Raw genomic sequence first — 16,442 nt, forward strand, 5'->3', positions numbered from 1 at the left:
TGGCCAATCAGAACCAGCATTAATCAGCTGGCCAATCAGAACCAGCATTAATCAGCTGGCCATCATCTCAGGAAGTTTTGGTTCAGTAACTCAGGATTGTTTATGTTGCTGTAACCTGCATTTGACTTGGAATGAATGTTTTCTTTCTTTCTTGACATTATTTGATATATGCAGTGTTGAGATTTATTTGACTCGTATAATTTATGGCACTGAGAGCCTTACTATTAAATATTGTTTAACTGATTTCAGGTTTTTCAGTTGTCCTTTTGACTGAATAGCTGCTGTGTTGTGCCTGCAAGTACTTTGCACGTTTTTAGTCTAAATTAGGTGAATTTATTGCCAGATCATTTTTCTATTTTGCCAGATCACATAGTAGCATTTATGCCTAAAGCGAAAAATTAACAGCCAATCCATGTGATTGGCCCTCATGGGTGGATCAGTAAAAGACCTGATCAGAGCATCCCTAATAAATACTTTTCAGGGCTCTGTAGAGGATTTTATTTCCTTTATTTAACCAGGTAAACCCCATTGAGATCCAGATCTCATTTTCAAGAGGGACCTGGGCAGCAGTCTGCAGTACACAGCAACCTGGTTACAAAAAAGGATGTGTATGTGAAAGGAGTAATGCTTCCTTTGTGGTCTGTGCACACACTGAGACACCTGCTCTAGCTGGACAGAAGGCCGAGTGTCTTCAGCTACTCTCTACTCTGACTGCTCACCATAACCCCGACTCAGACTGCATGACAAAGAGGGAAGCTCCACTCATCCCGACTCGTCTGTGCAGGTGACGTGCCTGGCCTGCAGCCATCGCTCCAACACTGTGGAGCCTTTCTGGGATTTGTCTCTGGAGTTCCCTGAGCGTTACCATAGCAACAGCAGGGAGTCGGCCGCGCAGGCTCCGTGCCACCTGACCGAGATGCTGGCCAAGTTTACAGAAACGGAAGCGCTGGAGGGAAACATCTACGCCTGCGACCAGTGTAACGGTGAGTGAGTGCAACACTCTGAGCCGCCTCGGTTTTAAACATTTACACCTGATATTTTATTTTATTTAACGGGGACCTATTGTGCAAAATTCCTATTTTGCACTTCTTTTTTTTTTACTTCCATTTGGGTCTCTACTGCTTCTGAAAACAATCCAAGTGCTTAAAAAAAAACTCCGCTGTTTTTTTTGGCAATAAGTTCATGTTTTTGATGTCTGGAAAATTAGCCCTATTTAAAAGTCTTCAGAATGTCATTTCATAAATCCTGTTACCTAGCAACCCCAGTCTGCTCCAGCATGTTTGGTCAGCTGATTTTACCGGTGTATGTAATCTACAATGGCTGCTGTAAAAGACTAGCTGCCCAATGCTCACAAACTACATGCTGCTCCAGTTAATTAATTGATTACCGGAGCAGTCAACTAATATTTTAATAATCTATTAATCCGATTAATATTTTCAACCATTTCAATAATTGCATATCTGTTTGCAGCCATTTTCACGTGTGAGTGTAAACATTGAGTTTGGGGGCGTGGCCAGCAGCAGCTCATCAGGATTTAAAGTGACAGAGGCCCTGAAACATCTCATTCTGAAAGGAGCTCAAAAAAGGCAGAACTGACTGGACTAAAATTTCATTGTCTAAGAACGATGTTTTGTATAGACCTATCCTAACCTGTTTTGAAGCTAAATGATTTCTATTAAAAACAAACATTCAGTGAGATAGAAGTTTATACTTTACCTTCCTCCTGCAGCAGCGCGACGACGCACATGCTCCAAAACCGTCATCTTGACCGAAGCAAAGAAACAGCTGATGGTCTATAAACTGCCTCAGGTCCTCAGGCTCCACCTCAAACGTTTCAGGTGAGATCACGCTTCACGTTAGCATGCTAATTAGCCACACAGCTTTGGTAAAACAGCAGCAGGTTTCAGCTGGTCGACTCACTGTGTCTGACGGTCAGGTGGTCCGGGCGGAACCACCGGGAGAAGATCGGAGTTCACGTCAGCTTCGACCAGCTCCTCAACATGGAGCCCTACTGCTCCAATCCCAGCAGCCCGAGCGCCGCGGGGTCGCCGCGCCCCAAGCACTTCCTCTACGAGCTCTCTGCTGTTGTGATGCATCATGGGAAGGGATTTGGATCAGGCCACTACACTGCCTACTGCTACAACACAGAAGGAGGTGAGGGGGAAAAAGCTGAAATTATTTGAATGGAAAAAAAAAAAAGAAATGCAGTTTGGTTAGGAAATGCACCGATCTGATATCAATGTCTATCGGTCATGATAAAAAATAAACCTATATCTGTTATCGATAAGGGCATGTCTATTTAGTCTAATTCTATGCTTTCTCTGAGCAACTTCATGCTAGAATTTCTAATTTCTCCTTCTGCATCATTTGAAAGAAGTTTGTTTATTTTGACATGTTTGACCAAGGTAGTCAACTTATTGCTTTTTTCAGTTTGTTGATTATTTACTTTCCATTGGCTGTCATACTCCTAATTGTACTGAATGAGCAAATTAAAATGGTTGTTTGACCAAACTTTTGAAGCCATTGGCATATTTAAGTGAGCTGTACTGGTGCAGAGTTATAAAATAAATGTGTAATTCAGTACGTTTATATTTAAGAATATGTTTTGAGTTAATCCAGAACTTTGACCAAAAACGCATCAGATGGAAACCTAGTTTATGTTAAAGCGAGACTTCTTGTTTTGTTTTTCTGATGTTATTTTTTATCTGCCGTTGAGCCTCTTGTGCCATTTGATGATCAAATGAATGTACGGTAAACATTATGCATTACTACTGGAAGTACTCTATCCTGTTTGAACATAACCTACTATAGGCACGAGTTACATAAGTTTTATATTGAAAAAACAAACCAATAAGTGCTTCTTCTGCTTTTTTTATTTTTTTGTAATTATGCTATTTGTATTAATGTTTTTATTTTAGGTTTAAATATTTCAGAATTTGTGCATAATTTTATATTTTTGGTCCATCTGGTGACATTGTAAAATAACATGACTAGCCTTTTTACAAAATACCTTTTTTACTCTTACTCAGGTAATTTTATGGATGGCTACTTTTTACTTTTATTTGAGTAAAAATATGGTGAAGTAGTGCTTCAATTTTTTTAGTCAGCCATAGATATTGATTAATGAGTTAATCTAAAGTTAGTTACTCTTGTAGCTCGATTAACGATTGATTGGCGGTCATATTACTAAAAACCAGAATTTGTTCCCGTAGCAGTAACACGAAGGCCTAATTTTTTCATAATATGCTGACATTATTTAACATTTTTTTGTTTCATCAATTTAAATACTCATTGAATTTTCTTAAATGATCAAACTTAGACATGTTGTTAAAACGAAGCAGGTGTTACTGCCTATTAAAAAATAAAAGCTGAAAAGTTAAATACGAACAGAAGTACAGTTTGTAATTACTCGAACGAATACCAAAACCCCGCTCCGTTAAGTATATTAACTCACGACAACCCTCAAAATCATATTTTTTTTCTTAATTTTTCGGCGTTATCTCCTTCGCTTTTCTGTCGTCACGTCCTCACCTTCGTAGCAAATCCTTATTTTCTGTTGCTGCTCCGTCATGTTGCTCGGCTAAATGAGCGCTATTAAGGTGAAATTTAAGGAACTTGTCGAGAATTTATATTTCAAAATAACTTCCGGACTGTTCATATTTCTAAACAGAACCGCATAAAGTGCATTTTACATGCTGCACCTGACGCTATTTAAGCTTTTTCTCTTATTAACGCTCTGGTATGGCCGCCATCTTTGTTTCTGCAGCAACGCCTCCGCTTAAGGATGACCAGCGGCGCCCTCTGCTGGATGGCGGCCAAACTACAACACTAAAACCATGTCTAACGGACGTGACTAGAACTAATGCTAATCAAAGTAACTATTTATTGACAATTAATTGTAATTTGAATTCTCTGAGCCAAAAAGTAGAACTCTTATCCGTTTTTTCTGCATTCAAACATATTTACATAGGAAATGGATCACGACTGGAAGAACATCTGTTACATCTGATGTGGATCAGTGTTGACACAGACCAGCTTTCTATTTATATTTTATCTATTTCCCAGTGATGCTTCATACGGAGCCCTCCAGAGGACATGAGGAAATTTTTTTTCTTTTGCGTTACCTCGCAATACTTTTGCGTTCCCTCGCAAAACTTTTGCGTCCCTTCGCAAAAGGTTTTGCGTTCGCTCGCAATAATCTACTGATCAGTTCATAATTGAATACTGTAAGCCATTTTTACGGTGGCCGCCGTACTTTCTGCTTTAATACAAGCTTATAAGGTTTTTCCATGGACTATTGAGTTATTACCGGGGGGTAATAAGTCATCTGATTGTGTCTCTGTTGTGTTCGTGTCTGAATGATTTAAAGGGCTGCTTTTAGTGCCATTCCATCTGAGCCTTAACAGACATAAACATGCAGTCAATGAATCGATTTTCAATCAGTTTTTTGCACCAAAGCTTTAATAATTTTAAACATTATAACATTATTGCTGTGTTTTATCACTACAAAACACAGCAAATTAATGGTGGTAGACGGCCGCACTGGGTTAACTCAGGGAATCTCATCTGTCCGTGTATCAATCAACTCCTAACCTCTTTGTTCTGTCACAATTATCGATTTATTTAATTTTGATTATCATGCTCCAAACTTTGCGAGGACTTACCACTCCGCTCACCCGCTTCCTCATACACACAGAGCCAGCAGCACGCCAGTAACCTTCCCATTCATACTTGATGACAGTCACGCCCACAACGACACACCCACCACCAGGTGTCAACGCCGCTGCTTCTGTCATATCAATAATTATTTAATTCATATGGCTCTTATAGAGCCTCAGCGAAAACGTGTTTATTATTATTAACTCTTTGGTGCAAAAAACTGATTGAAAATCGATTTATTTACTGCATGTTTATGTCTGTTAAGGCTCAGATGGAACGGCACTGAAAGCAGCCCTTTAAACCATTCAGACGAACACAATAGACACAATCAGATGACTTATTACCCCGCGATAATAACTCAATAGTCCATGGGAAAACCGTAAATAAGCTTGTATTAAAGCAGAAATTACGGCGGCCACCGTAAGAAAGGCTTACAGTATTCAATTATGCCACATGAACTGAGCAATAGATTATTGCTCAGTTCCCTCGCGAGGGAATGCAAAACCTTTTGCGAGGGAACACAAAAGAACAAAAAATCCCCATGTCTCCTGGAGGGCTCCGTAGCTTCATGACAGGAATCAATGGACGTGTTGTAATGTTAGGATTGAGAAGATGCTAATACTGTAGATGTAAAAAGCGGAATGGAACAGGCCTGAAGAGCTCACAGGAGGAGGCAAATATTCCAAGCTAATAATCAGTGATGAATAGGGGTATCAAATTGGAGGAACATTTGAGTGCATCTCAATGGCTAATAAAACTGGTCTTAGCCATAAAACATTCCAGGGAGTGGCAGACATGAGAACATATCTAACCATTCTGTGCCACTGCAATGTTGTAAAATATATAATATAGTGTAATATATAGCTTTGTTGTGACACATTTCCCAAATAAAGTGAATCATCCCCTTTTTTCTGCAAATAAAACCCCTTTTCTTTTATTATGCTAGCAATAAAGTATCTCCTCACTATTGAGTTTAATCAAAAATGTTATTTCATGCTGTACTCCAGCTCCGTGACTCAGTCTCTGAACAGATAGATTAACGATCAATGATTAACCTACGGTACTTGGTGTTCTCTATTCCTATAGGTCTGCCAAGTGCCTGAATAAAATGAATTTAAAAGAACATGACGTTTAAATTTTTTATTTAGTTTTAAATCACTAAAAACTTCAACCCACCTAAGAATGCAGACCTCCAATCAAAAACATCTGACAACACAAAAAGTTCATGATAAAACCCTATCAGGGTTTTAATGTAAGAAGGGAAGTGTAAATAAAACAGCAAGCTTATTTTAACATGTACATTTTTATCAAACTTTAGATGGTTTTTCCTCGTTTTTGGATTTTATTTAACCCACTTGATTAAATGTCTCTCTTTATCCTGAACTTGACTGATCAAGAAATAACTGTTTAAACTGTTTTATTGCATTAAAAGTAAAGTAATTGCGTTGTTTTGATTGAAAAAGTTCATTTGTGTTTTAATCTTCTCTTTTCCAGGCTTCTGGGTTCACTGTAATGACTCTAAGCTGAATGTGTGCTCAGTGGACGAGGTTTGTCGGGCTCAGGCCTACATCCTCTTCTACACACAGCGAGTAACTCAGGACAAAGACCGGCCACTATAGAATCAGGACCTCTCTCCTGAACTTTGATCTCCACTGTATCCCGGCCCAACCTGTCGCTCCTTTTCCAGTATTTCTTCTAAAACCTGGGATCATGGGACTTTTTTTTTTGTGTGTCTATTTTTCTACGTTAGGAAAAATAAGAGGAAGGACTCCTTTTGTAAAAACCCGGTTCTGCTTTGTGAACTTGTTGTAAATGGTGTTTATATATGTAGGTATTTTAAAAGAAAATGCTGATGTGATTTATGTAAATTTGTATTTTATTAAGAAGAGAGTATCAGCCAAGGTTTGTCTCTGTAGCAGCCGGTAGGGAGAGTTCTCATCTGCCCGCTTGTTGATTGTAAATGTTTGTCTGTTCATCAGCTGAAATGTTTCTCAGTCACTTTAGATTGTTGAAGTGGATGTAGGTTAACATGTCAGTCACTCAAGACGGCATTTGGGTCATTTTCCTGCCAGAAATGCACTAGTTTCTACAGTTTTTAACTTCTTTTTGTACACAAATGACGGTCGTTTCAAAAAATATGTAAACATACAGGACAGGAAGTTTGGGTTTGAATAAATATTCAACATGGTGGAAACTTTCCTTGAGCATTTTGCTGCCACCTTTCTGCTCCAGAATGTAACTGCTTTAAGAGAAACATCCCCAACCTGACAATAATAGAAAAAGTGCCCTTTTGTCGCAAAGTATTTTTATAGTTCTTATTAATTCAGCAGCACTGCGATCCATACAAACCAGCATTTAGTCTATGAATGTATTTTTATACAAACTCGACCATCAAATGTTAAATTTTTATACGATCCTTTGTTCGACACCAGCATCTGTTTTTATAAAGACTTTACTGTATGAATCTGTTCATTAGAGAAGAATCACAGCACACTTTGTTTTCCTTTCACTGTTGAATGGTTGGTTTTTGGTGTTTTGGTTACTACTTCACGGTGTGTTTGTGTGTGTGTGTAAATTTTATGGAAGTTATGCTATGCAAATTGTTACCTCAATTTTTATTTCTAGAAAAAATTACCTCAATAAATGAGATTATTTTTTCATTTTTCTACAAAGACGGGAGTTTTTGTCTTTTTTTAAAATACGGTATCTGACCACTTTAAACAAAGTCAATATTTGATTATTACTTAAAAGAAGCTTACAAACAGGTTAGAGCAAGTCAAATTTAAGAAAAATGTAGGCCTTCCTAATGCCACCTTGAATAAAATTTTAGATCGAAAATACAAATACAGGGCTTATGCTAGCAAAAACTGACATTTTGGGGTTTCTTGTCAGCGGCTTTGTGTATTTTTAATTATTATTTTTTTAATACTGTTATGTCTCTCTTTGCACATAATGAGCCTTACAGCTGGGAAGAGAAGTGAGCCAACAGGCGATAAATTTCTACTTATGATCGACGTAAAAAAAAAAAAAGTTAACTTAGCAGCTAGCTAGCGGTATATTCAACCGCCGCAATCAAGATGTCTGCGCGTCCGCGCCAGAAAAAATAGATATAATAGTCCCGCTACAATAAAATGTAGGATTTGTGATTAACATGTTATGAAACCCCTTGCAAAGAGGTAAAAACTACGGACGACTGATTTACGTTTTTAACTTATTCTAAACTTAAAAACTAATTGAGATCCATTTGTATACGTTTTACTATAATTTAACAAAATGACAAAAATATAAGGCTGAAATGATTTATCAGATTCATCGGTCATTGAAATAACCGTCAACTAATTTAGTAATCAATTAATCGTTAACTGGAGTTTACACTCATAAAGGCAATTTGAACATAATCAGAGCAGTAACTAATCCAAAACTTTCAAAATATGTATGTAGAGTTTAAGATAAAATAAAATGAAAAAAGCTTTGTATGTAAATGTTTCACCTAGAAATATGTGACGGTTTTAGCTACACCTGCGTCAAATTCGGTTAAAAAAAAAAAAAAAAAACCCAGAAAAACTGTTAACCTGCTTTTGCTATGTAATTATTAACCGGTTAACCATATGTTGATGCTAGCAGTATTTTTTACCTGCAGATGCATCCTTTGCTACAAATTATCAAGTGTTCAATAAAATGTTTATTCAACATAGTCACAATGGACCTTACAGAAACTGCCTCGAAAGTCTCACGTGACTTCATGTCTCACAAACAAAGCCTGCGGTGCTTAGTTTCTATGTGTAATTTCATTTCGACTGACTCTTTGCAGAGTATTTCTGAGTCGATTAGTGTAGCATTTCTGCTGGATTTTCAAAAGATGTCAGCCACGACAATGGACAGGGGAGCCAACAAGTTAATGTCATCTTTTTTGGACGACATCAAGGTGTTTGAGCCACACGATGCCTCCAAGATTGTGCGCGTCACAGCTAAATGCTACTGGTCGATGAGGAACATGGTAAATCCTCAGACCCTCAGCATAAATATAGCTGTGGACAAGATCACTGACGCCAATTGTTCTCGCAAGGCTGGGTAAGTCGGGCATTCATGGTTTAGAGGGTGATTTCTGTTGGCAAATGTTCGTATGTGCCTAGGCCTGATACACGGTACTCGGAGGCTAACACAATTACAGTTTAGTAAAAAGCCTTTTCAGGTAAAATAACATCTTTAATGTATGTCAGATACGGTACACATTGCATATTGATCTGTTGAGCTAACGTAAGACTGTGTAACAGACAGGCTTCAAGATGTAGAAGTTGTATCGGTACTGCCATTATGCTGTACTTGGCTAAAAGGTTTTCATAATGGATGTGTTTATTATTGACTTTATTTTTTTTATTCACTAAACACAAAGAAAGCAAAGCAATAATACTTACACCAGCAGCCACTCCTTTGTTCTTATTGATCCTACGACGGTTGAGTTGCAAATGCGGTCGTGCACAAGCTTTGATCCAAGCAAGGCTTTCAGTTTCAGATTTTGGAAATCTGTGAATTTTAGTTCCACAAATACGATCAGGATAACTGACATCGCCTGTACAGATACCCCACTGACGGTGGAGAACCATTCTTTTTCGAGTCCTGACGCAAAAACTTTCTGCCGGTCTGGTAGTCCACAATGTACATTAGCATGTATTTACTACTGTAGCTTGTGTTTGTGAGACGTCACGCACGTGGTAGCTGCGCTGTGACAAAATGGGCATTAGCCAATGAAATGCGGCCCCTGTGGTAAGGTCCATAGGCCTAAATATTAAAAAATTTGAAGAATTTGTCAAATATCATTAAAGACAACAAGCAATGAGCAAAAATTATTTTAATCAATTTTTTTTTTTTTTTCTTACAAAAACATTTCCAAGGAGAGTTCCAAATGAAGCATCTTATCTGGGAGCATACAGTCTCTGCGGCCGCTTTTCTACGATATTTTAGAGAGACTGGAGGGTCAGAGTGCAGGTTTCCCTCCTGGAGCGACAGAAGCTGCAGGGATGTGGCGTCTGAATGAAGATGGCGAATATTACTACGGCAACCTGTGCTTAAATGTGCAGTAAAGTCTGTATGCAGTGATTTCCCATCATGCATTGAGCTGAATACTTCCTAAAACCATCTGTATCTTCGTTGATTATAGAACTAAAGTCTCAGAGTGGAGTCGCTAGACCTGACAGGGAGGTTCCGGGTTTGCGCTTCTCTGAATACTGGGGGTCGCACCGAGTTTGCTTAGCAGCTGTAACACGTTTCTAAACAAGGTCCAAAGTTTGCTGTTGGGTTTTATCTCTCCCTGGAAGCTGTGAGGAGTGCACTGTAGGCAGCCTACAACAACATTTCTCATAGTTTTAATGACTCTTCTGAATAAAACGGCTCTGTTCTGCTGTTTCTCAATCAGTGTCTGGAGGAGCGGTGAGGGGGGCGCCGGGTGGAACGGTCGGGTCGGGGGTCAGTAGTCGTCTCCTCGGCTCACCACCTCCTTGCAGGTGGGCCGGAGCAGGATGGTGTGCTCGAACTGAGCCGTGTAGCAGCCCTTGGTGTCGCAGAGCGGCGGGTAGGGGTCCACGATGCCCAGGTCGCACAGGTTCTTCAGCGCCATCAGGTACTTGCTCTCGCCCAGGCGGTCCAGCCAGCGGCGGCAGAACGCCAGCGTGCCGAAGTTCTCGTTGATCACGTTCAGCAGGTGCTTCGCTCTCGGCAGCCTGGAGGGAAAAGAAGAGCGACAGGATTTAACTCAGACTTTCACTCATGATACGCATGTTGCGTTCACGCAAAGTTTAACGTGTTGATGTGAGAAGCTCAGCTCTTTGACTTAATACATTATAGGGCTAATCTGATTACTAATTTGGGTTAATTGATTAATAATTAGAAAATAAAGTTGAATAAGATACTTTTCTTTTACAGAGTTTGAACTGGGTGAAGTTAAAACTGCCCCTTGAGGACATGTTTACAAAGTTTATTTATTTTTAAATGGAAACTTGTATTTTTTATACAGTTTTGGATTAATTACTGCTCTTCTTTCAGCAGATTCTTTTTTTAGTTTGTCCAATTACTAAATTAGTTTATTATTTCAATAATTATGATCAAGATTCACATAAAATGTCAACTAAACGCGGCGCGGCGAACGCGGCCTCACCTGATGGGAACATGGCCGACGTCAAAGTTCTTCATGTAGTGGGAGCACTCCATGTCGTCGTGGACGACGCCTTTCCCCGTGCTGCCGAACGTCTCGATGGCGTAAACCTCTCCCTCCTAAACACAGAAAACACACTCAGCACAGACCGTCGTCCCAGTTCCACCATTAACACCAGTAAACTCCGCCCACCTCCATCCTGGTGGCTTCGCCTCCCTTAACGATGGGAACCGTCTTCCCAGCATGTATCCTGTACTGGCCGATGGAGTGACCGTTCAGGTTTCTGATTGGCTTCACTGAAAAAATAAATAAAATCAATAACACAAAAACTTTTCACTGTTTTTAAGTCAGATAAAACAAATGATTTTCTACAACTTTACGTCTCTTATGTTCCTTTATTATTGTTGTTGCTGTGCAGCATGTTTGTTACATTTAATAAACATTTATTAGCTTTAAGGAAGCATATCTTGGACCTAGAGCAGGGTGACAAATCAATTTTATTCTGATAATGTTATGTCTAATACAGTTTTTGAAGATTAAAATTTTTGGAAAATCTGGATTTTTTTTTTTTTCCCACCAATGAACTCCTTGGTCATCAGCGATGGCCACCATCTTGCTTGACAAGTGTTTTATTTATTGGACTTTGATTTTAGGACACATTAAGGTCAATCTAAAACTTTTCTTACAAGAATAAAGTCATAATATTTGAATAATACAGTCGTGGTAGCAATAAAAATAACACAATAACACTGCTAGCTTTATTCTGCTGGTAGCAAGTTTAGCAACCTTAGCAACCTTGCTAATCCAAAACCGGGTCAAATAAACACCTTGGTATGTTTTCCCGTCGAGCTCCACTTCGTAGGACTCCATCACCTCCTGAATCGCCTCGCCGACGTCACACAGACGCACATCGATGCCGGCGTTCTGCAACAGACCGACAGCAGCGCGTCAGCTGCAGGTTCCAAACAGATCAAACATGGCCGACGTGTTTGAGTCCTACTTTGATTCCAGTGTTGGTGGCGTCCTGCACGGCCTCCAGCAGCTTGTCGTACTTTGGGTTAAACGTGACGGTGAAGGCACAGTCAATGATTCTCCCTGAGACACAGGAAATGAGGGGAGCGCCGTTAAATTTACAGATCTGTTGTCAGAGAGCGAAGCTGAAGCTGCGTTTTACCGTTGATGTGCGTGCCGAAGTCGATCTTGCAGACGTCGTCGTACTGCAGGACGGTGGGGTCTCCCGCGTTGGGGGTGTAGTGGGCAGCACAGTGGTTGAGGGAGCAGCCGGTGGGGAAGGCCAGCCCGGCGTTCAGCCCGTTCTCCTTTATCAGCTTACGGGAGCAATCCTCCAGACGCTCGCTGGGCGGAGGAGCAAAACATTAAAACCAGGAAGGAAAACGTACAAACAAAAGAGGCTAAACACTGCAAATAGAGCTGAGTGATAAACCAATGTTATTTATTGATTAACTTTTGAAGACTTAATTGCTGGAAAATCTGGATTTTTTTCACACCAATACACTTCTTAGTTCATAGTTCAGACTTTCCAACTTTAATATAAAAATAATGTGTAGGATGTGATGACTCTTCAGTCCAGTTGTGAAAAAACTTGAATTTCTGAAGTTATTGTATTAGAAACACTGAGAAATTGTCTGAAAGGGTTTTTAAAAATGGGAATTAGTTCTGGATTAGTCTCAAAATTAAGAGGCCAGCGTCCAGCAGAGCCCACTGCACTGAAAACCTCCTGGTTATTCCACCAAATACTGATTTCTGAACTCTTCCTGGGTTAAAACATTACTATTGTTCTTTCTAAATGAATATTAACTTGTTTTCTTTGCGTTATTTGAGGTCTGAAAGCTCTGCATCTTTGTTGTTATTTTGACCGTTTATCATTTTCTGCTAATAAATACTAAATTATTGCTTGTAATGTCAGAGACATGTCAGTAGTTCATAGAATAAAATATCAATGTTCATTTTACTCAAACATAAAAAGAAGTAAAATCACAGAAACTGATCATTTAAGTTTTCTATTAATTTTTTATGGAAAGGAACATGCTAATAATCATAAAGTATGAATGTAGAAAATAAATGTTTTATTAAACAAGTGTGTGTCTGAGCCGCCTCACCAGATCTCTATCATGGTGAGTCCGGGTTTCAGGAAGCTGCGGACGTGTTTCCGGACTTGTCTGTGGGCCTCGGCCGCCTGCCGGAAGTCGTTCCACACTTCCTCGTTGGCTTTGTCCATCACCCGCCTCTCCTCCATGGTCATGCGCCACGTCGCACTCCGACTGGGAAACCACAACACGGGTCAGCGCCGACAACCTCGGCGAACAAAGTGAAAATAAAGAGACGGCTAAAACACTCACCCGTCCTGACAGACGGGATATTCACACTCCTGTCCGATGGGAAACGCGCCGTTTGGGTACAACTCACAGATGGGAACAGACGGAGGATCTGTTTGAGCTTTGGCTGAAAAAATAAAACAAATAAATAAGAAACAATGCATTACTTTGTCCGACAGAATATGAATCTTCAAAAAAATACAAAATAAATAAATAATCCTCCTCTTACATCCTTTCTTCTTCTTTTTCTTCTTCTTCTTTTTCCCTGCTGCGTTTTCACCGTCGTCTCCATCTGAACAAACAAACAGCCGTTAAACCGACATGTTGAGACGTTAAAGTAACCGAACAAACTGCTGATTTGTTCGCATATTTACCCTCCTCGCCTTCTTCGTCCTTCTCCTCGATCGTCTGCTTATCCAGCTGCTTTGTCACTTCCGCCACGCCGTCCGCCTCAGGTTCCACGGCTGCAGCAGGAAAACCGGTAGAGATGATTCAGTTACTACAGTGTTTACTGTAGTAAATACTACATTGCCATTTCACAGTTAAAAGGACAACTACTAAACTTTCTTTGGACAATATTTAGTTTATAATCGACATTTTTATCTGTTAAGGAAGGTATTAAACTCCATAATTTGCACACTGTTGAATAAAAAGACTTGTTTTGTTTTTCTTTACAGTTAGAAAACACAAAATTATTTCTGTGTACTGTTAAATTAAAATGTTAAACTATAAACTACATCACTGCATTTTTGTAAAATAAGAAACAAACAAACAAAGTTCACATTCAGGTGATATGGACTACGACTTTAAATAATTAAAATACAAAACAAGTTATTGAAGTTCATTTGAAGAGAGAAAATATGTACAATATTTTGCCCACACAATCACTTTAATCAACAATAATAATAATGATTATTATTATATGTGCAAAATTTAAGTTGTAATCATTAGAATTGGCTTTTAATGTTTTGTAACAAACAAAAGTGAAATATAATGCAAAGCTTGGTTTGAGAGCGGTTGAGACAATCTGAGTAATATATTATTTAATTTGCTGATTACATATTCTCCTGTTTTCTTACGTAACAACTCCTTTAAACAGAGAATTACGAAACAGGAAAACTTGGCAGAGTTTCAACGCCATCAGTAAGCAGCAGCCAAAAGGTGGGGTCAGATAACAGGAAGGAGTAGAAATACTCAGAAACATTAATTTTATGTAAATTTATACTTAAATACGTTTCTTTCTTGTTCTGAAACGTTTTCTGAGGCCTGACAAAGTCCAACATACTCTGCTGTAAAACCCGCATGGCTAAAAGACCGGAAACGTCAAGTTCCGCTTGTTAGCTGCGGTGTTTCCGGTTTCCCTTTCAAAATAAATGCCCGTAGACGTATAGGTTTTTTTTAGACTATAAAACTAAGTGCCTGTAAAGCTTACGCAAGCTAAATTTAGTTTTACTTGTTTTTCTTGAAAAGCTGAAAGATTTTGTTGTCAAACACACAACGCTGACTTTAACTTACCGGAAGTAAAGCGATTCACTTATTTTTGAAGGAAAGTTTTAGTCACTAAAAACTGCCATATTAAACAACAATGGTAATCCATTAAAGGGCAAGTTCAACTTTTCAAAGAAACACAAATAGTTCAAAAATGTAAATCACTCGACTATTTAACCCTAAACTAAATTATTCTATGCGACATTGGATTAGCTAAAATTTCCGGTTTGGCTTTGTTGAAGCCTTTTTTAAAATTTTTGTCAATAAAACCGAAGAACACGAGAATAGGCTTTAAAAACAAGACTATAAAAACAGAATTGTCGTACATTGAATACATTTCTTGAAAACATACTTGGGGAAACTGAAATGTTCTCATTTTGGTTTGTTACATTTAAAAACAAAACAATGAATTCATCCAATTTGGAAGCGTTGCACCCACTTCAGATATCATAACCAGTATTTTAAAGTGGCACAAGTTTAATCGTTTAATCGTTTTAATTAATCGAGATCTTTTAGTTGACCAGCTTTTAAAGCAACATAAAACCTACTTTCTCGTAGCTTAAAGACGAAAGAAACTGCAGCTGGCTTAGCGTTTCACAGCTGCAATTAACGTAGAAAGTTTGCTATCTTTAACAATCCGAAATAACTCAAAACTTCATGGTAAATGTTTCAAAATCACTCCAAAACAAGTATACAATGTTAGAGCAGGCAATATAAGTGTATGTGCATTTATGTCATGTATATTTTAGGGCTACATTTAAACATTTCCGACTCCAATGCGGTTAACCCTGGCTAGTTTGACGCAGCTTTAACTAAGCTAATGTTAGCTTCGTTAGCGTGTTAGCACAACAGCAGCCACAGAAAACCCTTACCTGTCGTTGCAGATTTGCTCTTTTTCTTCTTCTTCTTCTTCTTTTTTGCTGCCTCGTCCACTGGGTCGGCCTCTTCCCGGATCTCGGCCTCCCCGTTCAGCTCCCTTTCGTGGACAGGCTTCTGGATCACTATGTGCTCCGCCACAACGTCCGCCATGATCGCAGGCACTGCTGGAAAAGGAAGCAGGATCGAACTGTTGCTGCCTTCACGGACACTCGTTACTTTAAAAACCGCAGTCGTCGCTGCATTACAGTTTTAACCTTTGCTTATAAATTGATTTATATTATTTCCTGCAATGTATGTTTATGTTTTATCGACTTAAACATCCTCTTCAAAAGGTTAATATGTCATTCAACTGAATATTTATTAACTGAAATCTATTTACAGCTATGACTCTAGTGGGTATATATCCGAGCCAGATTTAAGCAATAAAACGCCTCACAAGGTAAAAACTTGCCGACTCAGCGAAGGCCAAAGATGGAATACCTTTAGATAACGCATACATTAAATATGTTTCATAACAATAATAATAATAAAATAATAATAAATAACCAATTTGTGCTATGCAAGAAAAAAGACGGCAGTAGATTATACAATATATTTATATAATTAAAATATTTTTCACCAAATTAAATAAATATGGGATAAAATGTATTAACTGCATATGCTATGAAAAATGTATAATAAAACTGAACAGTAATAGGTAGCATATATAGCTTACACTATACTATATAAAATGTTTATTTTTCATAAATTAACTGAAGATATTACAATTCTCATTGCATGTTTGTACATTTTTTATTACGTATATATTTTAGTACCTGTCTGCTGTAATATATGCATGTATGAAATATTTCTATTACTGGTAAAAGTTGTTTTGGCCAGTGAGACCAGCAAGTATAGAAAACCCCACTAGATGGCAAAGCTGTTCCAGTGAC

The 16,442-nt window shown here is 38.6% G+C and overlaps 2 protein-coding genes and 1 long non-coding RNA gene across 3 annotated transcripts in view; 1 reads left to right on the forward strand and 2 right to left on the reverse strand.

The window, feature by feature from the left end:
- LOC103459150 (uncharacterized) overlaps window positions 1–2,013 on the reverse strand; it is a 43,161-nt gene extending 41,148 nt beyond the window's left edge. Inside the window, exons 1-2 of the long non-coding RNA XR_532686.2 lie at window positions 1,921–2,013; window positions 1,717–1,824 (exon numbers count right to left, since the gene is read on the reverse strand). This is a non-coding gene — a long non-coding RNA (uncharacterized LOC103459150). The remainder of the gene's footprint in view (window positions 1–1,716; window positions 1,825–1,920) is intronic.
- The window catches only part of usp44 (ubiquitin specific peptidase 44), a 12,616-nt gene extending 5,285 nt beyond the window's left edge, over window positions 1–7,331 (forward strand). Inside the window, exons 3-6 of the mRNA XM_008400476.2 lie at window positions 785–983; window positions 1,730–1,838; window positions 1,937–2,154; window positions 6,154–7,331. Coding sequence (XP_008398698.1) covers window positions 785–983; window positions 1,730–1,838; window positions 1,937–2,154; window positions 6,154–6,278 — 651 coding nt within the window. The 3' untranslated portion in view covers window positions 6,279–7,331. The remainder of the gene's footprint in view (window positions 1–784; window positions 984–1,729; window positions 1,839–1,936; window positions 2,155–6,153) is intronic.
- A 2,160-nt stretch (window positions 7,332–9,491) lies between these two features.
- LOC103459152 (methionine aminopeptidase 2) lies at window positions 9,492–15,690 on the reverse strand. Its single transcript, XM_008400478.2, has 11 exons — window positions 15,504–15,690; window positions 13,518–13,607; window positions 13,373–13,435; window positions 13,168–13,270; window positions 12,928–13,089; window positions 11,982–12,163; window positions 11,808–11,902; window positions 11,635–11,731; window positions 11,000–11,103; window positions 10,811–10,926; window positions 9,492–10,376 (listed from the first exon to the last, which is right to left on the reverse strand). Exons 1-11 carry the CDS (start codon window positions 15,658–15,660, stop codon window positions 10,124–10,126), a joined length of 1,422 nt encoding a protein of 473 aa, XP_008398700.1. The 5' UTR covers window positions 15,661–15,690; the 3' UTR covers window positions 9,492–10,123.
- Between the last annotated feature and the right edge of the window lie 752 nt (window positions 15,691–16,442).

The sequence above is a fragment of the Poecilia reticulata genome, linkage group LG23, assembly GCF_000633615.1.
Source record: "Poecilia reticulata strain Guanapo linkage group LG23, Guppy_female_1.0+MT, whole genome shotgun sequence".
In the NCBI taxonomy this organism is placed as follows: Eukaryota; Metazoa; Chordata; class Actinopteri; order Cyprinodontiformes; family Poeciliidae; genus Poecilia; species Poecilia reticulata.

What these genes read in the sequence shown, in the direction of transcription:
- LOC103459152 (XM_008400478.2), bottom strand. Translation starts at nt 15,660, where the DNA reads ATGGCGGACGTTGTGGCGGAGCACATAGTGATCCAGAAGCCTGTCCAC. An exon ending in CTCACCATGATAGAGATCTG is followed by an intron (nt 12,164 to 12,927) that starts GTGAGGCGGCTC and finishes TCCTCCGCCCAG; the next exon opens with CGAGCGTCTGGAGGATTGCT. An exon ending in GTCGGCCATGTTCCCATCAG is followed by an intron (nt 10,377 to 10,810) that starts GTGAGGCCGCGT and finishes TTTTCCCTCCAG; the next exon opens with GCTGCCGAGAGCGAAGCACC.